This window comes from Lactuca virosa, chromosome 4 (assembly GCF_052849685.1).
Source record: "Lactuca virosa cultivar CGN04683 chromosome 4, Lactuca_virosa_CGN04683_v6, whole genome shotgun sequence".
Classification (NCBI taxonomy): domain Eukaryota; kingdom Viridiplantae; phylum Streptophyta; class Magnoliopsida; order Asterales; family Asteraceae; genus Lactuca; species Lactuca virosa.
In genome coordinates, this window is record NC_136429.1 from 114,969,431 (window position 1) to 114,993,466 (window position 24,036).

General features: G+C 37.4%; 1 protein-coding gene across 4 annotated transcripts; it reads left to right on the plus strand.

Annotated features, from left to right (window-relative positions):
- Window positions 1-19,626: 19,626 nt before the first annotated feature.
- On the plus strand, window positions 19,627-22,502 carry LOC145107252 (uncharacterized). Of its 4 annotated transcripts, none has more exons than XM_079044097.1 (5): window positions 19,627-19,875; window positions 20,100-20,302; window positions 20,887-20,995; window positions 21,707-21,941; window positions 22,046-22,502. In XM_079044097.1, the coding sequence occupies exons 2-5, from the start codon at window positions 20,120-20,122 to the stop codon at window positions 22,137-22,139; spliced, it is 621 nt and encodes a 206-aa protein (XP_078900223.1). In that variant the 5' UTR covers window positions 19,627-19,875; window positions 20,100-20,119; the 3' UTR covers window positions 22,140-22,502. The 4 variants fall into 4 exon arrangements, with proteins under 4 accessions (XP_078900223.1, XP_078900222.1, XP_078900221.1 ...); XM_079044096.1 differs by having other exon boundaries at window positions 20,111-20,302; window positions 22,046-22,501; XM_079044095.1 differs by having other exon boundaries at window positions 20,117-20,302; window positions 22,046-22,498.
- The last annotated feature ends 1,534 nt before the right edge of the window (window positions 22,503-24,036 follow it).

Consider the following 24,036-nt stretch of genomic DNA (forward strand, 5'->3'; position numbering starts at 1 on the left):
AGAGAAAGAGAGAGAGAGAGAGAGAGAGAGAGACTGATTCGTTAATTTATTATATGATTAATAAATTAATTAGAAATAAAAATAAATGATTTGTTAATATATTATGAGTATAATATATTAATTAGAAATAATATTATTTAATTAAGAATTAATCAAAAATTAATTGGAATTAATTTTGGGGTTAATTGGATTAATTAAAAGTACAAGGACCTAAGCTTTAATTGTTCAATAGTTGAACGAAAGGGTTCCCGAAACTTCCCCATGAGAGGTGGACGTTTTTTAGAGTGATTCTAGGGTTTCTAGAGTATCCCTTGGAGATAATTAAGAAACTAGATAATTACTTGATTTAAGATATTATTATTTTAATCAAGTAAGGGTTATCTAAGGTTTCTTGGTCAGCTATAAATAGGTTCTCATAGCCTCTAAATTTCGGCTACTTGACTCCTCAAGAGTATAGTCGAAATTTTGTCTCTTTTATCCTCTCTCTTCAAGTTTCCTTGGTTGCTAGGATTTGGATGTGAACCATCAGAGGCACGACACTTGTGCTGCTTGCTTCCAAGCATATTTCAAGTAGTATAGGTTTGATTGTTTACTAAAACAATCAAAAGGTATGCAATTCCTAATTTATCTATAAATTTCAAAAATACCTAGGGTTGATAGTGTTCTTGTTGTTCAATAGAATGTTATTTCAATAGTGTTATGACATAGATCTAATAGGTTGCATGTACCCTTAGTGATTAAGGATTTATACGTGTTATTGCATGTAAAACCCATATATCAAGAAGTGTTTTCATGTCGAGAATCCACACAAAGTTTTGAATATTTGTTTTAGTCATCAAGGAATGTTCCTTGAGAAAAAAAAACTCAGATGTCAAGAAGTCAGTCGAAGTCTTATTGCTCTTGAGAGTTTGAGGATTCAGTCGACAATAAACCTTTTAGTTAACACTAGCACATGACCTGAGGTTGATAACGTATCGTGTTAAGTTGACACATTTTTGTTCTGTGCACCTTCCAGTTGAGTTGGCAATGCTTATGAGTTATATGGTTCTCATTTGACTGCAACAAGGAAAGCACGTTGGTCAGTGAAAGTACATTGATCAATATGGGTAAGTTGCTTAACAACATAGAAGCACTGGTAGGCCCTTGTGCTACCAGAAGGTAAGAGATTAAGAATAAGATAAGTTCAGTCCATGAAAGGAAAGCTAAATTTGAGTTTCGTTTTGTCCTAAACCTTATCTTATGATTGTAGGTTGGAAATGATAGATTCACATGGATGGGAATGTATACACCATAAAATCTAGGTGGCAAATTCACTCTAATTCATGAGAATAATTATAAGGAAACACTTTCGCTAGTAGATTTAAAGATCTGATAAAGGTAAACATGGTTAGTGGTTGTGTTATTTGCATTCTCAAATTCATAATATGATTACGACATCCCTCTTCATTCGAATTGTGAAAAATGGCAAGAAGTTGTTTGAACTTTCATAACATATATATATATATATATATATATATATATATATATATATATATATATATATATATATATATATATATGCAAGTTTTGAAAGGGTTTAAACACACACATATGATATCCAATGAAGGTGTATGAGCTTAAGAAGTATAGTTAAACACTTATCGAAGCATCGCATTACAGAAATCTGTACTTCAGTAAGAAAGTCAAGAGTATTGATTTCTAGAAGTGCAGTTGATTTCTGGGTACATGTCAAAGCTAGTGGGAGCATAACCGTTCTGCTGGTTGACACTATTGTTCGTAGGGAACAAAGTTGTCAAATTTGCAAATTGCAAAGTTTGGGAATTGTTTCGCTATGATAGACTTGAAGGAGAGGGCACTCATACTTCGTTTTCAAATCTAAAAGTTTAGATTGTAGGGTTTAATAGAATTTAGTCATAAACATATATTAATATCGTGTTGAAATGGTTCAACATAGGAAATTCGATATATGGATATATTATAGCAAGAAGAAAACATATATCAAATCCTTATTTGAGACATAATGAATCGAATCCCATATGCTTCGGATATAGGATCGATTACATATGCTATAATATTCACTCATTCTAATATTTAAAAAATTTCAAATGCTTAGAGCATTGTGACAAAAAAGGACTAGAATTTTGTCTGACTAAAATATATTAAACAACTGTCAAGAACATTCTAAGGTTATACCAAAAGATTGGTTATTTGTGGACAGTTGGAAGTATGGTATTAATTTGGAAGGACCATAGTGACATGTTTTAGATTGAGATGATTCTTGGTCAAAATTGATGGTCATATGGGAATATGGAAAAGTTTCAATAAAGGGAGTTGATTATTGTGTCTACATGTGAACTGGAAACTTTAATGCAAGAAAAGTGTTCAAGGAGCGTATCTTGAATTTGAAACTTTATTACCATGGAATTGTTTATAGTAACAAAGTTCCAATGAAACATTTTGTAATATCGATGCCTCAGTCTTTGTGACTTTGAAGCCTCGACATCACATAAAATCAATCCATGTAAGGATAGAATTCCAATACATTTTAGACAGTGATGAGAATTTGGAATTGTGAAATGAGCATCATTGGAATAGTGTCCAGTCGATATGTTAACAAAGGAAGGACCATAGAGAGGCATAATATGCATGTTCATAACATGGCATGACTAATGTTTAATTCAAGTGGTTATTTGATTACTTTTTCCCTAACGGGAAAAGCGATATCTTTGGTCCCCTTAATGATTTAATGTCGACATCTGAAGTGCTCGGCCGAGCCCAGACTAAATTGATGTGTTCAATTAGCAGTCTGAATTCAGTCATCATAAATAAGGAAATCGAGAAAAAAAATTTTGGACAATGAGATTGATTTCAATCCATGTCTCGTGTCCATACGATCTCTTGTAGAATGAAGGGATATTTGATCACTTATCTTAGGACACGTAACCGACTTAGTCAGATTTCGACAACGAGTTTTGGAAGCTACAATTTGCTGATCGGTTCAGGAATTATACTGGCAATTATGGTTATAGTCTTATCCAAGTGGTATACTGTTGGATTAGGTGTCTAAGCCCATTACTATAATTGGTATATACTTGAATTGATGACATCACAGTCCTTTTGGGCTGCCCTCAAACCTAGTAATTGAATATGATTACTTTTAGAGAGAGATTGATTTATTAATTTATTATATGATTAATAAATTAATTAGAAATCAAAATAAATGCTTTGTTAATATATTATGAGAATAATATATTTATTAGAAATATTATTATTTAATTAAGAATTAATTAAAAATTAATTGGAATTAATTTTGGGGTTAATTGGATTAATTAAAAGTACAAGGACGTAAGTTGTAATTGTTCAATAGTTGAACAGAAGAGTTCCAGAACCTTCCCCATGCGAGGTGGACGGTTTTTGGAGTGATTCTAGGGTTTCCAGATCATCCCTTGGAGATAATTAAGAAACCAGATAATTACCTGATTTAAGATAATATTATTTTAATCAAGTAAGGGTTATCTAGGGTTTCTTAATCAACTATAAATAAGGTTTCATAGTCTCTAAATTTCGGCCACTTGACTCCTCAAGAGTATAGCCGAAATTTTGTCTCTTTTATCCTCTATCTTCAAGTTTCCTTGGTTGCTAGGGTTTGGGTGTGAACCATCATAGGTACAACACTTGTGGTGTTTGCTTCCAAGAGAATTTCAAGTAGGATAGGTTTGATTGTTTACTACAACAATCAAAAGGTATGCAATTCCTAACTTTTTTAAAAATTTCGAAAATACCTAGGGTTCATAGTGTTCTTGTTGTTCAATAGAATGTTACTTCAATAGTCTTATGACATAGATCTAATATGTTGCATATACCCTTAAGTGATTAAGGATTTATCTGTGTTATTGCATGTAAAACCCATCCAAATGTTGGGTTGTGATCCGTCAGTTACGGTAAAAGGGGTTCATTATTCGTTTTCTTTAGTAAGGAAGGAAAAGTGTAGTTAAATCCAAGTGGGGGAGAACCGTTTGGGTTCTAGGGATATAATCAGGTGCGAAACCAGGAGAAGTTCCATAACCTAGTCGAGAGTGAAGTCAGTTCAAGTGGAAATCTAGATAGAGGTTGCACAAGGTTGGGGGTTCAAAAACATTCAATAATAGGGTGGCACATTCATAGTGATGCACAATAGATATATGGTTGGATCTAGGTTGAGGGTTGTGTTAGAGCCTCTCTGCTTGTTCTTGTATAATGAAGGCTTTGGGGTTCGAAGCATGACCCGAACACCTGATTGGGATGCAGTCAATGTGGTTTGAATCATGGTGATTATGGTTGGCATGGTAGTTAGAGAGTAAGACCATGGGATGGGTCCATTGTAGCATGTGAGTTTTGTAAGACGAAGGGGTAGTCGTAGCATTCACAAATATGATAGGATGTCGGGAAGTGTTGTAAGTCTGCGATGTAGTCGTAGCATTCACTGGAATGAGGTAGGCCATTGTAGGAGTGGTCTTTAGGATGAAAGATGATCAGTGCATGTCTGGGTCGAGACAGACAGTATTTTTGGAGGATTACTCTTCATTTGGGATGAGGATCGTTGGATCCGAGGCAAAGCTAGGCTTGTACATAACTCGATTGGGTGAGACCTGTAGGCGAGGCCCATTCGATTGTGCAGATTGGGCGAGACCCGTGGGTGATGCCCATATGGTTATGATAAGAGTGGGTTAGACCCAGTGGAAATTGGTTGGAGCCAGGTATTGGATCACGTTTAGAGTGGGATGACATTGTGGTCAATGATTGGTATCCGTGTGATGCATAGGCTAGGGTAGCCCTTACTTGTTAGACTCTTAGTATGAGCCTGGTCGTGGGACCAGGTGTGAAGCTGTCAGTCTCCGTGGTGGATTGAGGATTTTATATCTCAGTTTAGTGGAAGGTTGTCGTGGAATCAGAAGATATTGGATAAAAAGCAAGTGTAAATCTCTGGATTTCGGGATGTGAGTTATGTTCTAGGTTAGCAGATGGATGAGACTTGCATTGGGAGTCGTCTTTGATTACATGAAAGGTCTTTTCATCAACAAGGTATGGTCAAGGATTTTACCTGCCTAGGGTATCAGGATCGAAAGGATGTCTTTCGGTGCAGATTGCAGAGAGGGGTCCTAGTGGTTGAGTTCGAAATGGTCCTACCGGTATAGGGTCAGGTAAAGTATTGGAGTTTCAGACTTAAAGTAGTGAATTGCTGGTTTTCCGTATTATAAAAGTTTATGGATCGATAATTCGATCCCCATCAGGGTGTATAGATCCTGTTATGAGTGGGTGTCGATGGTAGCACTAGAAGGTCGTTGTGTGCACGCATTAATATTTTCGTCAAAACGGGGTTCAAGAGGAATTAACCGAATCGTCTGGTTTCCAAGAAGGATGTAAGGAGTAATGTCGAGGACAAAATCTAATTTAAGTGGGGGAGAGTTGAAACACCCTGTTTCGAATCACTTCATAATTCGAGGCCGCGACCCGAAGATCAACTATCATAAGGCTTCAGGCCTTGGTGAAAGAGAGGTTTGGACCTATTTGGATGTGGGTAATGTAGATTATGTGAACCAAGAGTTTGGGTGTACTTTGTTGCCCAAGGGTATAATGGTAAAAGTGATGGTTCGAGCCTTTCATGAATTAAGGATTTTAGTTCGAGGTGTTTTAAATAAAAAGTAATGAGATAGGTTTGTAGATCTCCTCATTACCTTTCCGTGGATATAAAAATCATCGAAAACGGAGTTAGGACGCAAAAGTTATGGCCATCGGAAGATAGATTGGTTAGGAGCTTGTCGAGTACGCTGGGCGTACAAGGAATGTACGTTGCGCATACTTGGCTGGAGTAATCACGAAGGCTCCTTCGCATATGTTAGGCGTACCAGATGAATGCTGGGTGTACGCGACTCAGTCTTAAACCATAATTTAGGGTCTTGGGCCCTATTTATAGGCCTTAACTCATTCTCAAACCCTTTTATCTTCAGCCTCCATCCCACTTAACCCTAAGTTCGAAAGCCTAGCCTCTCTTATGTCAATTTCAAGTATTGGTGTGATTTTTGGTGTTCTTTAGAGAAGAAGGAGATCTTGTAAGAAGCATTAGCTGGCTTGGAGCTTGAGGATCCAAGCTCTAATCATCTTCATTAACTTCCAGGAGGTATAAAGCTTCTAACCTGATGAATCTAGCTATTATATCTAGTCTAAGGCTTGTTTTGGGTTTATTATGGTCCTTTGATTCACCCTTATGAGTATGAGCTACTACAGGAGCTTAGAATGTTAGATCTTAGCATTTCTGAGGTTGTTGGTGCATAAAAATGTCACCATGATGAGTTTTGATGAATCATGCTTAAGTTGGTGTTCATATTATGGATTTAGATGGATAAAAACAGGTTTTGGGTCCCATTAACTCATGCAAAGGAGTAAAGTTGGCAAGTCTGTGGATTAAGACCTTATTTAGAGGTTAGATCTGAGTTTGGTCGTTTAGGTCTTAAGCATTAAGTGCTTATTGATGGTTTTGGTCCTTTGGTGATTACGATGGGCGTATGTATGCGTACACGCAACGTAATTCAAAGATTCCCCATTTTCAAGCTTTGGCGAGTTATACGTTATGTAGCAGCAGGACATACGCGGGGCATACCTAAGTGGTACGCTGAGCGTACTCAACCAGGAGCCATTTGAGCTTTCTAATTTTGGGCCACGTCTGGACAAGAACCACTTTGCTAAGGACTGCATGCTGAGAAAGATGTATGAGAAGAAGGATGGTGAAGATGATGAAGCTTACTACGTGCGTAAGCTGGAGGAACTAAAGAAGAAGAAAATCTCTAACAGTTCTATGAATGCTTTAATTGTGCAGGAAAACTGTGATGATGACGAGTTCGGTGGCGTGGAGGTCTGGTCTACCGACTCCGAAGACGATGAAGTACAAAAGCCCTCGCATGGCAGAGCCTTTGTGGCAAAGAAAGAAAGTGAAAAGGTTGCTGGACGATGCTTAATGGTGACGGCTGGAGTATCGCAAATGAGGGGATATACGACCGAAGGTGAGCATGATGAAGCGAAGCAAAAGGAAGAGAAATGTTTCGCTGCAAAACCTGTGAGTGAAAGGATCAACGATTGCGATCAGTTGATCAAGAAGGTACAATCCACTCTTGAATCACTCAAAATACCAGTAACCAATTATGAAAAAGACTTAAACGAATTAAAATTCAAGTTTTCTAATTTAAGTGGAAGTCTAATGCAAACACGTCTAGCGAATGCTAATCTAACTGATCAACTCAGCAGAGTATCTTCCAAGAGTGAGGAAAGAAGGATGTGGATAGAGCAGAAGGAATCAGAGTTAGTTAGGGCTAGGGATGAACTTATTTATTTGCAACGTGACAATTTGAAGTTTTTAAAACAAAGGAATATTTTTTGTTTGATTGCTAAACGTTTATACACAAATATCACCCAGTTGCATCTAGATTGTGAAATAGGCAAAAAGATTCATAAAATGATTTTGCCCTTCCTTGAATTCAAGGAGGATGAAGTCGATGTTGTATGTTATGAGTGTGAATCGATTGTGTCTTCAGAGAAGGTTTCAGAAACCTACAAATACAGACTGGACAAAATTGAGGCCTTTATTGAGTCCAAAGAACACAAAAGTATGCTTAAGAATCTATTGGACGAAAATGACAAATTAAAAATCAAGGCCGAGACCATACAAAAATTTGACTCATCGAATGTCAAATTAAGTTCAGAACATAAGATTAATATGGAAACCACTTCTGAATTTGACGATGACAGTGAGATGAGCGAAATCTTTGTAGAAGACGTGGTTGATTGTTCTGAGTTTCTTAAGAACGAACCTGAGCCCGTGAAACCACTCATATCTGAAAATTCTGTTTGGTACGCTCGCTTGTCCAAGGATAAATCCAAGGTTCTCAAAGAAAAGGCAGTTGTTTATCAAAAGGTACAAACTGTGCCTAATCAAGTGTATGCCGTCACAGGGGTAACGAAGAAACAAACAGCGGAGTTGACCTCCTTGGTTGACAAAGATAACGCTGAAGGGTGCGGAAATTACTTCTGGTCTGCCCCCATTGACAATGCTGATGAAACAATCGGTGTGTCAGAGCGAACCTCATGAAGAGTCAAGGGCAGATACGTGGCTGAACCAATCAATAAACCTTCAAGTTTCGATAAACCAAGTACAAGTGGTACAAAAGAAATACCAAACGAACCACTGAAAGCTTCCAGCGAATCATCAACAACAACCGAAGCTCATGAGAAGAAAACGAAACCCAAAGCAAATATTCACTTGACCCAAGAGCAACTTGCAGAACAGAAATGCCAGAGGAACAAAAAATATTTAACGAATCTTAATGAGAGGAAACAGTTTTGGCAATCCCAAAACCCCACTTATATTCCCTCTAATAATGCTTCCAATCTCAAGATGAAAGAGAAAACAACGGCCACGTCTCCTTCGAACAGTCACTGCCAATCATTCAGTCAGTTGAACCGAAAGCCCAGTTTCGGTCCTAACACTAGCAGTCACAGAACCGAAAGCCCAGTTTCAGTCCCAACAACCGAAAGCCCAGTTTCGGTCCCAACAACCGAAAGCCCAGTTTCGGTCCCAACAACCAAAAGCCCAATTTCAGTCCTAAAACCAACAATCCTCAACCAAAAACAAACCTAGTGATGGATATCAAAGGAAAGGGAAAGCTCATCACGAATTCTGAGGTCAACATTAAGAAAACTTCAGCTAACCCTAGGGATCAAAAGACTAACAAACCAACTAAAAATAAACAATGTGAATCACCTCAACCAAAACAAGTCAACAACAAAATCAAAGTTTTTACCGTCAAAAGAAAAAATGAAACCACCTTGATAAAAAGAACTTATATGGTCGATCTTTCTGTTGCAATTCCCTATTCTGTAAAAGACTCACGTGGGCCCAAGAAACTTTGGGTTCCTAAATCTGTTTAATTTTTGCAGGTTATATGTGACGAGCAGTTCGACGACGAATGGTATATTGACAGTGGCTGCTCACGTCATATGACAGGAAGAAAGGAAGAGTTAAGAGAGTTTCGGTCCCTTAAGGGTGGAGGATGTGTCAAATACGGGAACAATTCATATGGCACAATCAAAGGGTATGGTATGATCACAAATGGTGAATTCTCGATACGGAAGGTAGCATACGTGGAAGGATTGCAACATAACCTCATCAGTGTCTCCCAACTAGTTGTGGGAACCGGATTGAAAGTTACGTTCGATGATGAAGGTTCTGAGATAGTTGAAAAGAAAACGAAGAAAGTTCTGTTGAAATCTGAGCGCAAAGGGGAAATGTATCCTCTAAATCTCAATCTAATTAAAGGGAAGCCAACAATTTGCCTGATGTCGAAGGCTAACTCAGATGAAAGTTGGTTGTGGCACCGAAGGCTTTCGCACCTCAACTTTAAAGATATTAACAAACTGGTGCTTGGTGATCACGTGCGCGGACTTCCAGTTCTCAAATTTGATAAGGAGCATTTATGTGCAGCATGTGAAATGGGAAAGCAAAGCCGAAAGAGTCACCCTACTCGCATTAATACAAAGATCATCGAACCTCTTGAGCTCCTACACATCGACTTATGTGGCCCTTCGGCTATCGAAAGCATCGGTGAAATCAGAGGCGACTCCTAAGCTAAAGATTACTCGCATTAATATAAAGATCATCGAACCTCTTGAACTCCTACACATCGACTTATGTGGCCCTTCGGCTATCGAAAGCATCGGTGAAATCAGAGGCGACTCCTAAGCTAAAGATTTTCATCAAGAGTGGAACTGCAACTGCGAAAGATGGTGAGGAACATAAGAAGTGATAACGGGCTGGAGTTCAAAAACAAAGACCTTGAAGAATTTCTAACTGAAAAAGGGGGTGTCTCACAACTTCTCTGCTCCCTATACTCCACAACAGAATGGAATTGTCGAAAGGCGAAACCGTTCATTGTGTGAGGCCGCCCGAACCATGTTGAGTTTCGCTTCCCTACCACTATATTTCTGGGCTGATGCTATAGCCGATGTATGTTTTACCCATAACCGAAGCTTCATCAACAAGCGATTTTCCATCACTCCGTACGAAATTCTGAATAATCGCAAGCCTAATGTCAAGTTTTTCCATATGTTCGGTTCACGATGCTTCATTTTCAACTCCAGAGAGCACCGAAACAAGTTTGATGTCAAGGCAGATGAAGGGATTTTTCTTGGTTATTCGCTTACTTCGAAGGCATATAGGGTACTAAATAAACGCTCAAGGAAGATTGAGGAAACCTACTATGTGACTTTTGATGACAACTACATGAAGAAAATTCGAACAAGCGAAGGTCCAATTGGTAGAAATCTTTCCTAAATCAGGTCAAGTCTCAGTTTCCATATCCAATCTGTTTGAAGAATATATGATGCTCTTCGATGAACCAGAAAGAGCAATTCACTCAAAAGCAAAAGCAGCAGATAATAAAATCGACAACTTGAAAAAGATCATCGACGAAGCTGCTAAAGATATGGAGAACGGACTTCATGAACCAACCGAGAAGCAGACCCCAAGCGAACCATCCAAATCAAGCAATTCTCCAACTTCAAACGAATCTCCAAAAGAAAGCTCTACATTCCAGGGGGAGAGTTCGACAACACGAAAATCCACTAATTTGCCTTTCCAGGGGGAGAATCCTTCACCAACAACAAACCATAGTGATCCAATCGAGGGGGAGAATCCTGAACCTGAAATGGGATACGCTTCGCCATTTGAGGGGGAGAGTGAACATACAAATGACGAAGGTGATCTATCAGAAGTGGAAGAAGAAATCAATGCTGAGTTGGATCCGGCCTATGATCTAAATTAGCCTCCTCTCACGAAATGGACAAAACATCATCCTAAAACTCAAAATCATTGGTGAATCTTCTGAGAGAGTTCTAACACGCTCTCAATTGAAGGCGAAGCAAACTGCTTTATTTTCTCAAATAGAATTCTGCATGTTTAACTCGTTTGTCTCCAAAATTGAACCAAAGACGGTAAATGCTGCCCTTGATCACTCCGATTGGGTGCAAGCTATGCAAGACGAACTCCATGAATTTGAACGAAATCGAGTTTGGAGACTGATTCCCACTCCAAAGGATGCATCAGTTGTTGGATTAAAATGGGTCTTCAGAAATAAGATGGATAAAGAGGGTAATGTTATTTGCAAAAAAGCGAGGCTAGTAGTGAAAGGATACTGCCAGGAAGAAGGGATAGACTACGAAGAGACCTTCGCTCCCATAGCAAGGTTAGAATTAGTAAGAATCTTTTCCAAATGGATGTCAAGTGTGCTTTCTTGAATGGTGAACACGAAGAAACGGTGTACGTTGAGCAGCCACCTGGATTTGTGAACGAGAAGTATCCAGATCATTGCTACATTCTGGATAAAGCAGTCTATGGTTTGAAACAAGCCCCTAGAGCATGGTATGAAACTCTAACATGCTTTCTTAAAATGTCCAAATTCAAACAAGGTTCGGTTGACCCAACCTTCTTTCGCAAGAAAGAAGGCGAACACTTAATGATAGTCCAAATTTATGTCGATGATATCATCTTCGGCTCCATGAATCCTAGCTTAACAGCTGAATTCAGGAAGTTGATGGACACTAAATTTGAGATAAGTGCAATGGGTCCGATTAAGTTTTTCCTTGGATTCAATATTAGACAGGGACCAGAAGGCATCTTTATCAATCAGGAGGCTTACACAAAAACTTTGCTAGCGAAGTTCGGTATGATGGGAGACTCTAAAGTAAAGGTTCCAATGGCATTCGGCACAAAGTTAACACCATCTCTGGAAAAACCAACTGTTGATGTGACACTCTATCGTCAGATGATAGGGTCTCTTATGTATCTAACAGCTAGTAGACCGGATATTATGTTCTCTATCTGTTATTGTGCCAGGTTTCAAGCAAACCCAAGAGAACCTCATATGGCTGCAGTGAAAAACATCTTCCAGTATTTGAAGCGAACTTCGTCTCTCGGTCTCTGGTATCCTGCAAAATCCGGCTTCTTTGTTCAAGCCTTCTCTGACGCTGATCTTGGTGGATGTGGACTGGACCGAAAGAGCACAACTGGCGGGTGCCAATTCCTTGATGGTAAACTCGTCAGTTGGCAATCAAAGAAACAAACTTGCGTGTCTCTTTCTACAGCCGAAGCTGAGTACATCGCCGCAACATCCTGTACTTCACAGGTCGTTTGGATACAAAGCCAACTTAGGGATTATGGCCTAAGCATGAAGAAGATTCCCCTCTACTGTGACTCCGAAAGCGCAATTAGAATTTGTCACAATCCAGTGCAACACTCCAAGACGAAAGATATTGCACTAAGATACCATTTCATCAAGGACCATGTTGAAGATGGGAATATCGAAGTCCATTTCATTAGTTCTGCTGATCAACCGACTGACATATTTACCAAGGCCTTACCTGAAGCAAGCTTCAATAAGATACTCCAAGGCTTGGGAATGATGGAAGATGAATCAGTACCGAAACCCCTTTCCTCTCACTAAAACTATACAAGCGAAATAGAGCGAACGCTCGGTCTATTTCGGTTCCGGAATTTTTGGGAACCGAAATGAACCGAACGCTCGGTCTATTTCGGTTCTGGAATTTTTAGGAACCGAAATGAACCGAACGCTTGGTCTATTTCGGTTACGGAATTTTTGGGAACTGTAATGAACCGAACGCTCGGCCCATTTCGCTTTGTCTTATCTTGGGATTGATTTCGGTTGTATATTTTTGTATAGAGTGTTTCACTTTTCGCCTGACTTTCTTTGGTATTTGTTTTATTTTCTGTTTTTATTATTTTTCAAAATTTACAAAAATCCAAAAAAAAAGTTATTTTCTGTTATTATTATTTTTCAGAATTTTCAAAAATCCAAAAATATTTTATTTTCTGTTTTTATTATTTTTCAGAATTTACAAAAATCCAAAAAAATATTTTATTTTCTTTTTTTATTATTTTCAGAATTTACAAAAATCCAAAAATATTTTATTTTATGTTTTTGTTATTTTTCAGAAATCACAAAAATTCAAAACTACAAAAATATATTTTTTTTAATTCTTATCTTGTTTCAAGTTTCCAGATGTGACACAAAATGATGTTGGGGCAGGTATAACTTTATTATCTTTGTACTAACTAGGTGTCCCTAGAAGCATGTTGTTGTATGTAGACCGAAGTCTCCAAGACTTTGAGTGAAGCCTTAATGATTCGATATATACTAATCGTTTCTTCCTAATTTGGCTGCTAAAATCTCTCAAGTCAAGAGCTACCTTACTCTTCTCATATTGAGTCAAGAGTTTTCTGCTTTGTCATTTTTGTATAGCAGAGGTGCTTTCGGTTCCTTAACCACCTCCACTCATTTCTCCATTATGTTTCGTACCATAAACGTAACCCTTGAGACACTCAGCAATTACCACTGAGGTTTATGGTTACAAAACATCTGTGTTAATGATCTTAGTTTCGTTCACCACGTGTTAAGTGAAACCCCATATCCAATACCTTAAATGAATTGACGGTGAACGCTCTAATGTTCAAGCTATTACTTGTTACCTCAAGGAATCTCTTTTTATTTTTGCGTGATCTTTATGAAATTGTCTGACACCAAGACGTTTCTTCCCATAGGATCCAGTTTTGTTTTATTTTTGAGATTTCTAATATTCATCAAGTCACTTAATTTATTATCTAACCTGCTTGTTCAACAAGCCGCATCGGTCTCATAAGCACTTTCTCCAACTTTCAGTCTTATTTCAAGCACCGAAGTTCGGTTAAAGTTAAACCACCCTTTAAAGCCTTATTTTGAAAAGAAGCCTTTCAATGTTTCTTTACAAACATGTGATCATATTTTAACGGGAAACCACACAGACACTTCTGAGTCTCTCTTGACTTTGAAGGAAGAGATTCGTGCTCGGGATCTTCAGTTTCGTGTCTATATTGACATCACTTATATTTCCACAAATATTTTTGCTTTATTCCTTTTTATTGGCACACTCTTGAACGAGAATCCATGTGATTTTCACAACTCTAGTTCGGGTTACTAATGGCTATTTTCAGATTTATACGTTCGGTTTCATATGCTATCATGGTCCATCTTCTTTGAATCGATTGGAAGAGTCTTTGAAGTTGAAGAGGCGGTAACTGGATAAGAATTGATTTGGGCGCGTGAATTTGAAACGGTTTTTATCATCACGCCAGATGACGTCTTCATAGGGAAACACAGCTGTCAAATCGCGCTTTTTCAGGCGACGTTTCCGAAGATCAGGGAATGATTACACAAGATCTTCTCTCTCATGGTAATCATATAAAAGGTCCAGAATTTCCTCTCTCACCTTTTTACCGTTTACTACAACTCTCTCAAGAACACATCGGCGTTTATATTGTTGATCTTCTTCCTAAAACCTGCAACAATGGCTGAATCTTCTTCAGTTCATGAACAAACTGCCTCATCGACTCTGCTGGTCATCAAACCTAACCAGAATCTTCTTATCGAATTGAATCCATTCCTCTATGATCCTTATATGCTACAAGTGGTTTAATGTCTAAAATATTTACCACTCATAACTGCTCTCACCAAAGTGGAATCTGTGCTGATGTCTCTGCTTTCCTAGGTGTATACCTCCGTCCTTTATGACAAATGCAAAGACAGGATCTTTTTCGAAATCTTCATTCACAAGACCTCAGTCTCCAAAGCTCGATTATGTTCGTTGATAGGGCTTCCTACTGGTGATTCTTTGGTAAATCCTGATTCCATCACCACAACTCAGCTGTTCACAATGTTCTACGATATGGGGTATACTGACGTTCTCACCACGATAACGAAATTCAAGAAATCCTGCCTTCCACCACAATGGAACGGAATTTTAATCCTTCTAGTTAAGGGTTTATCAGAAAGGGTTGCAGGTTCAGACGGGTCAAACAAAGGGTTTATGACTATTCTCTATGGTCTCTACCATGGTCTAAACCTCAACTATGGAACGCTTATTTGGGCTCAAGTGGTACAGAGTTTCAATTCATCTGCAAGCGACTCAAAGATTTCTTGTGGTCGGTTCTGGACCCTTATAACTCACAGGGCGATTGAGACCTTTCAGGTTCCAGTTATGGCGGATGCCCTGCGCTCATCAATTGTGACCTTTCACACAAAGAAGATTAGTGTCACTGATTCAACCAAGTTCTTCTTCATTGGGTCCATTCCTGAATCAATGTACCAAAGTGTCGCTACAGTTAGCAATGTCATGGCTGAATACAGAAAACTTCCTCCTACGGGACCAAGACAATTGACTCCGTTGATGTAACTTGCTCTAGATGCGGTTGAAAAACCAACAAAGAGGGGGAAGAAACCAGATTCCAAGAAGAAAGCAACCGAAGGTCCTTCATCACAAGCTGAAACGCCCAAAAAGCGTAAAGCTGACAAAGCAGCTCCTTCGGCTCCAAAGAAGAAAAAGGTTAAGAAGATGGCAAAGAAACCGAAGGCATCCTCGCCTAGTGACTCAGATTATGTTCCTTCTGATGGTGATCAAGAGAAGACATCTGAAGGTGAAGATGTTCACAATGAAGACTCACCAAGGGGAAACACACCTTCACGTTCTCCAACTCCAGAGGTACCACTTAATGACTCGGTTCCAACCCCTCCTCCTTCTCTAAATCATACTTCTGTTCCTATTACCATTGCACCACTTCCACCACCTGTTTCTTCTGTACCCACTTCTACTATACCTCTACAACCACCCATCATTACTCAAGCAACTTCAACAACAACAACCACAACTGAAACTCAGGTTCGTGTCAACGTATCTGATATGGGGGCACTTACCTCAGGAACCGAAACCACTGTTACAAACCCACCTCCATCTCCCTCACCCTCTAATGAATCTGACCTTATTCTTGGTGGAGCTGATATGGACTATGAGTCATTCTATTATAGTCCTTATCGAGTTCAATATGATGAAGATGACGATGATGTTCCTCTTACCAAGCATCACTTGAAGGATCTCAATGACAAGCTTGATCAGCTACTGGGATCTTCTGCTACTTCCTCCACTTCATCATACTCTGATGTTGCTATAAAGGCTTTGGTTGAGACCTTGATCAAACAACATGATCAATCGATTGATAAAGCTACTCAAGCTATTGAAGCTGCCACTCTCTCTTCCAACAACGCGATTGGTGAGGTCAAAACCCTTATTTCTGATTCAAAGTCATTCATGGAATCTCATCAAACCATTGCAGAGGCCAATACCATTAAAGCAAATGAAGCCATTGCCTCTCTGTCAAAATCTCTTAAGGCTGAAAGAGAAAAATTTGAAGCAGTTCGTCAAGGTCTTCAAGCTGATAGTGCTACACTTGTTTCTTCTGTTGATACACGTCTTGCCAAATTTCAAGCAGACCTTGCCCTGGATAACCAAGTGAGGGAAGATCTTGCTCTCTCCCAATCTCAGATTGCCAATCTCACTTTGGGACTTAGTCAAGCACAGAAGGTGATTGAAGCCCTCAAGACCGAACACACAGTGATTAAAAGCTGTGTGAGTGATGTGCATCTACTTCTTTCAAATCTTTTGGATGCTCACGATTCGGTTCTTACAATCACTGTCCGACAACACTTAAAGGAAAAACTTCTTCCTGCTTTGGAAATGTTAAGTCGGATAGAGGGTGTTACGGAGCCTATTGCTACTCCGCAACAAGGGGGAGAAGATTCTCAAAATCCTCCCAAAAAGCCGAAGGTCACCACTAAACCGAAGGGTAATGAAGCTTTGGGTTCTAGTGTGTTGGACAAAAAGAAAGGCATTATGGGTCATAGTGATGACGAGGAGGAAACTGAGGAACACCTTCTAAAAAGAAAGAAACGTGATAAAGAGCTTGATGAAACTCTAAAAGTGGCCAGAGAAGAAGAAGAGATAGAGAGAGAGAAAAGGGAAAAGGGAAAAAGAGGCACATGATACGCTGGAATGCAAGAAAGCTCTATTTCCTTTATGGATCGAGGAGAGCTTGATAAAAGAAGCAATTGAGTTTCCAAGCACTCATTGGCTGGAACCAGTTACTTCGTTTGATTGTTAAAACACCAAGGACTCACAGTTTGATATGCCTATAACCCGAAAGGCCTTTGTGTTTCACAGTTTTGATGCGACTGTAAATATTCCTTCTCCAGACCCGAAGGTTGATCGGGATCTTATTGATTTTTATCTTAAGTATTCACAACCACAATACTTGACGTGGAGTGCACAGAAGATTACATCCGTCAAAGTATTGAAGCCTACTTCGGCTGGGTCTTTTGTCAATGTTGGTTTCAGGGTGACCCGAGGGTCAGATGATTCGGTTCATATGTTCTAAACAACATTCTGCTTTCCAATCCACAGCAGTACGAGCCCATTATCGATCATATCAAGAGAATGCTAGCTTCCTACATTCATGAGGTTGCTAAGATGGATCAGGAGATTGCTCTTGTCATGAGGAAAAGGCCTATAGTCAAACCCATTGGGACTTCATGCGATGCTACCAAGATGAAGATGGGCAAGATTGATTCTAAGTATCGTGCTGTCATGTTCACAAGACAAGACAATCATAAGTTTGTGTTCTATCTTGATGACAAACACCTGTTTTCCACGGGTTGCTTGGAGCATATTTTGGATATCATCCACAGGTGTAAACAGAACGAAGCTGCAGATAAGAAGAACTTCACGGATATGCTTCGGTGATATATAGACTTCCGACATACTCTTCTTGCCATCATACCGAAGCTCTTCAAGACAGTGAAAAAGGGTGATGTTGCCCAACCCACTTGACCTCTCGTCTCTATTGACGCAAAGGGGGAGATTGTTGGGTCTGGGGCGTTGCGTCTTTGGGCTAGTCTTATAGTCCATTTTGTATTCACGGTTTGGGCCTGTCCAACTGTGTCTAGTCTTTAGGGTTTATATATAGTGCATGCATGCTTAGATTAGATACGCTTCTCATTGATTATTTTGCATTGAATAACACTGTAACCCTAACACACCTCTACAGTCGAAGTTCTTCATCGAGCTCTTCTGAGGTGGAGCATAATTTAATCATTCGACATCTGTTTGATTCATTCTTGTGTTCCTTTGTTACTTTATATTTGTTTATCTGTTTAGAATCTGTCGATCTAATAGCGCTATAATCTCATCAACTTTTGCAGCTTATAATTTCATAACAAATCTTTTAAAGAAATAAATTTGTTAATTAAAATAATACAAAGTATATATAATTGTTTCAAAGGAGCAAAAAGAGTTAGAATTTGTGTTTGTACACATCACATACTTCTCCAAAAAAACGATGTCATCGGTTTTGTTGACGTCGTTACTATGTCGGTTTTCACCTTGAATTTCACGAGAAATCCAACCATAGCTCTACAAATGTTGAAATCTTCTTTTGTGGGGGTCAAAACATCTCGAACATATGTAGGATCTATTATAATAAAGTAAATGTTAGTATTTTTTTTGTAAAAAAACAGCTTTAATACCCCTTATTTAGGTGCCTGTATCTCATTGAATATACAACCAAATAATGCATTTAAATAGTGTAAACTGTAGTTTAAACTGTGAACTACAAGATGGAAAAAAATCGGGCTAATCGGACAAATAATGAAGACGTTATAACACTTCAAAGTTGGCTAAAAATTTGCAAACATGCTGAAACAGAAAAACTCAACTTTAATACCCCATGTTTAGATGCATGTTACTCAGTGAATATACACTCAAATAATGCATTCAAATAGTGTAAACTGTAGTTTAAATTGTGAACTACAAGCTGGAAAAAAATCGGGCTAATCGGACAAATAACGAAGACGTTATGACACTTCAAAGTTGGCTAAAAATTTGTAAAACATGTTGAAACATAAAATAAAAATTGTGACTTTTCAAATTCGGTTCGGTCCTTTTGGCCTGAATAAGCCCTTATTCGGGTAACTTGGACCGAATAACCCGAAAACTGAATAAGCCTCATATAGATATCCAAAAACCGAATCAAATTGCTTATTCGGGCCTAATTTGGTTCGGTTCGGTTCGGTTCGGGTTTTCGGGCCAAATTCTCATCCCTACGAGTAACGTTTTCCATACTCCCTATATATTGTTACAATATGGAAATAGCGAATTCGGGAACAATAACCTACAATAAGATAGAAGATTGTGATCGGCTTGAGTGCTTATTTACCATCATCAGTTGCCTAATAAGATTCATTTTAATATGATATTAATTTGCAGTTTTATTTATTTAACTATTGTCATCGATTGTCCAATAATATGTAGATTACTAGATTTGGATGTTTCTAAATTACTTGTGGTTGGTGATCATAGCAGAGGGTAGGGATGGGAATTTGGCCCAAAAACCCGAACCGAACCGAATATGTATACCTTCTAAATTACTTGTGGTTGGTGATCATATACCTTTAAATTTAACCCGTATATGTATACCTTTTATCCTTAAAAATGAGATGCGGTGTTTGTTATATTTCTTCTTTGAGAAACCAATTTACAAAGAAAAAAAAAACAAACTGCAGAAAAGGTCAAATTTTTTTTGTTATTTTCTCCATCAAACCAGCCCCAATTTTTGATTGAACCGACCCATTATTATAAAGTTTTAGAAACAAATTAAATTGTTTCCAAAACCCATCATGACGTGTTGAACCCTTTCTTTAAAAACCTTGTTTTCTGTGAACAACCCTTCTCTTTCACCTTTCCGTCACCACTTCGCACTTCATTTCCTCTCCCAACATTCTTCAGCTCCCATCATCATCAGCTTATCCCCCACCTGAACATTATCAACAAAATCGGTAGAACATCGGCACGAGGGTGACAGTTCTTCTCGTTAAATACGCAACCGAAACCTAATCAAAGAAAAGTGGGGAAAAGGTAAATAAGTAAATTATGATTTTATAATATCATAACTCCAGGTGTTTTTTGGTTTTCATATATTTGCTGTTGTAAAACGAAAGTGCTTGCCGAATTTGATACAAAGATCTGATCGCTGACTATTTCTTTGATTAAATCAATGTTAATAATCTTTATATACTTTTTATTTAATATCTTTATCATCATCATTTTTTTGTTGAATCACATTTCTTTTGTGTACTTAGTTGATTTTTAGTTGCAGGTAATGATGGGTTTGGCGAATTTAAGCTCATGCAAAGAGCGTTATGAAGAAATACAAGAAAAGAGTAACCAGAAATGTTCAGAGTCGGATCAGATTTTGGACATAAAGTCTGATAGCTTCACAGTTGATATGGAACCTCTCTCTCATCATAGCAACAAAGATCTCACCCATAGTTCAAGAATTAATGTAAGTTAATCGCTAATGATTGTGCTTTGAGTGTTAAATGTATTACATTTTATATTAAAGATTTATACAAATTGTTGTTGACAAATTTGGATGGGGGTGATATTAAGTTATCATCATTTTCACTTTGATAGTTGCGCAATCAAGTTAGGCCTTTCTCCTAACGAAGGTTTACACTTTCCGTGAACGTTAGCGGAAAAGATATTTTACTTTATTACTAATCATCATATAAAAACTCAATAACTTGGATACATAATATGAGCCTTTGTCCTTCAAGAATTTTCCTTTACCTCCTTTTTTTTATTTCCTATTATGAAACATGGAAATAATATTATTTAATTGAGAAAACCGAACCTCTTGAGTAAACAATCAAACAAGTTGATTATTGTGAAGATACATCAGAAATATAGTTATATATTTGCTTTGTTCAAAATTCAAAGTCCACTTGACTCTCTTTATCACAAATGAACCCTTCCTTTACGTTGAATAAATTATAGTATTAAATTGTGAAAGTAGAAATTACGTTAAAATATTTTTTTTGTTTATATATTCACTTATTCCTTCCCCAAAATTTTGATGCTTTGTAGATGGATAGGAGTCTATCAAGAAAAGGGTCGCAAGTAAGGGCTGAGAAGAAGTTGAATTCGAATTCTCTAATGAATGATAGCAATGGAGATACTATCCCCACACCTAAAGGTCACATCCTATTATATACTATTTCCTTAATTATAATTTTTAATCTATTTCATGCTTTTGCATTCATTCCTTTTAGTTTGCTATAAATATAAGATGGCCAAAATTTTGTTTTGCTGCTTCGTATTCCTAAATTTTAAAAACAAACTGTGACCATAAATTAAGGTGAGGTTATCCATAGTAATTATCGTTGGCGAATATATGTTTGACAATTTAGGCTATATGGCACACCTAATGGTCCCCGCTCGATATATACAACAATCAACATGATATATGTAAGCATCACTTTGTGGACAATGAATGAAAGACAATCTGTAGCTTTGTAGCCGAGATTTCTTATGGATTCTCACATAATTACCACGATGGAAACTATGAGAGTTAAAGGTAGACGTGTTCATGAACTTGAATTTAAAGATAAAGAACCCACAAAGTTGGAATATATACAGGATCAATCATGAACTTTCAATGAAAAAGAAACGCACAATAACAATATCATATTGCTTTGGGTTTAACTTTTAAATGTTATTCACAATTGATGGATTTAACTGAATTTATTTCCATGGAGTCTTAAAAGATTATATATCGTTACTGATAAGTATGATTTCAAAAGTGCAATTATTTTAATATATATATAAATAAAAAGTCGTGGATACTAGAGAATGTCATTACTTTTTGTTTTTAGCGTTGATGAATTTTTTTATGTGCATTGGACAGCTTCATTGATGGCGGGTACCATGCCAGAAAAGTTGATGTTACTGAAACCGAACACTGATCATATCCTCGACCCACAACTACACCATCAAATCACCATCATGACCAGTGGCAACACCACCACAACCAAACCTGCCGGAACACCACTCAAAAGCAGTCTTTTTGGGAAGAAATCAAGCAGTTTTAAGCTATCCTCCATTATCAATCCACGAAGAATCCTCTTCTTCTTTGCCACCTTGTAAGCATAATATTAAGTTCCCATTTTGCTAAATACAACAAACTTTGCATTGCAATGGCCTCATAAAGTGGGAATCTAAAATTTCTGTCAATCATTTTTGACAGGTCAAGCATGGGAACCATCCTACTGATATGGCTCACGCTCTCCATGGCTAAGTACAATGAAGATGACAACTCGCACGCAGCAAACCAAACATAGTATCAATAGTGTTTATGAGCGGTGGATTTTTTTTTTCTTTTTTGTGACTTTGCTGCTTTGTTTATAGAAAAGAAGAAGACAAGGATGAAGAGCACTACGACAAAGATTTGGAATCTTCTTATTAAATTAAGAGTGATGATGAATGGTGGAAGAGATCAAGTAAAAAGCGCTAACAATGACATATTGACATAGGTCTGCATACCTTTTGTTTGGTGCCAGAAAGTGTAATTTTTTTTTTCCTCTATGCCATTCTGTATATCCATTTCTGCTTTCTGAATTTAGTTTAATTCAAATACCACCAATGGTTCTTCCATGTGAGTTGGGATCGATCAGTTCATGGTATATATTTAAAGAAGTTGAAGAAATGAAATTAAATGAAATGAAAAGACTCGTACCCGGATTTTGTATCTTGAGACCAACAAACGGAAATTTGATCCACAAAAAAATCTTATTTGTTATGTGAATGTGCATTATTGCCACTACCGAGACATAGCAAAAGAGTCATATTCTTAAAAGGTCGGGTAGATTCTGCAACATAAGTATGTTGGAAATAATAGAATTATATACAAATACAATTTAATGTAATTTTGTTGAATGCAGTGAAAAAATATATTAAAAATTTATTTCTATAGCCTAGATCAACTTTATTATCAATAACAAAATCAACAACATCCATGGTTTGAAGAACCATCATAATCTTGCTGATGTTCATCCACATAGAAAACTTGTTCTTGTCAAATGGAGGACATGTTATGACAGAAATAAACAATCAACAGAATAACAAATGGAATTCAAATCAAATATCAAATTTCGAAATTGTAATTTGGTGTGTAATCATCATTCAAATATGTTTTTTTCTGATAATTACTTATTGTATTTAGAAAATTGAGGCCTGCAAGCAGTGTCCTAAGACAAAAATTTTCAGGCTATGGATATGCCTTGAGGACACAACAATCAATCGAAAAAGTGATCTTGAATCTGTCGAAAATTTCAATGTTCCTTTCATCTTCAGAAAAACGAATTTACATGATGAGTTTTTGTGGTATGATATGATTTCTGTAACCCTCCACAAATGACTGAAAATAAGTATTTATAGGCTTTGATTATGACAGTTGGAAACTATCAAAAAACAAAAATAATTGCCATAATACCTGTCAATTCAGTAATTACAAATTTAATAAAAATAAAAATTAATTTCATAATTAAATAAAAAAATAATTAATCAGGAAGACCCCAAAAGGCCCAAGACCCATCTTTTGACCATTAAATATTCTCTTGACATTAGCCTAATTTGAGTCCAATTAGGCTAGTCCAACACCACAACCCAAGCCCATCAATCTTAGCCTAATGTTTTATCCATAATGATAAACTAACGAGGCTTATACTTATAAGGATGAGCTTTTTCTTTCTTGCTTCAAATGTGGGACAAGTCCCACAATGCAACCTATTAAACAAAGTCCGAACAATACCTCAGATTTTCTATTCAAACTCAAAAAATACCCCACATTTGAATAGAAAATAAGAGAACTTTGATATTCATATAAGGGAAGTAAGATATGACATGCATCTGAATAGGTGTTGTAAAACTTGAACCTTTCATAGTGAGTACTACTTGGATCTACTTTGTGGGTAGTGAACTAGAGTCTTGAACTAACCACTTTTTATAGTAGAATCAAAGACAAGAAATATCACACATATCATATCTAAGCATAGATCATTTCTTATCGTTGTGTTCATTTAGGTCGCGAACAATCCTTTCTTCATGAGACTTTTAGAGAACTTAGCCATATCAGCTCCTAAAGATGCGACCTCACATCCATCTCACATAGGTAATGCTAATATGGAATAATCCATACTATTCCACTATAAAAGCTATCAACATTATTAAGAATAAAGA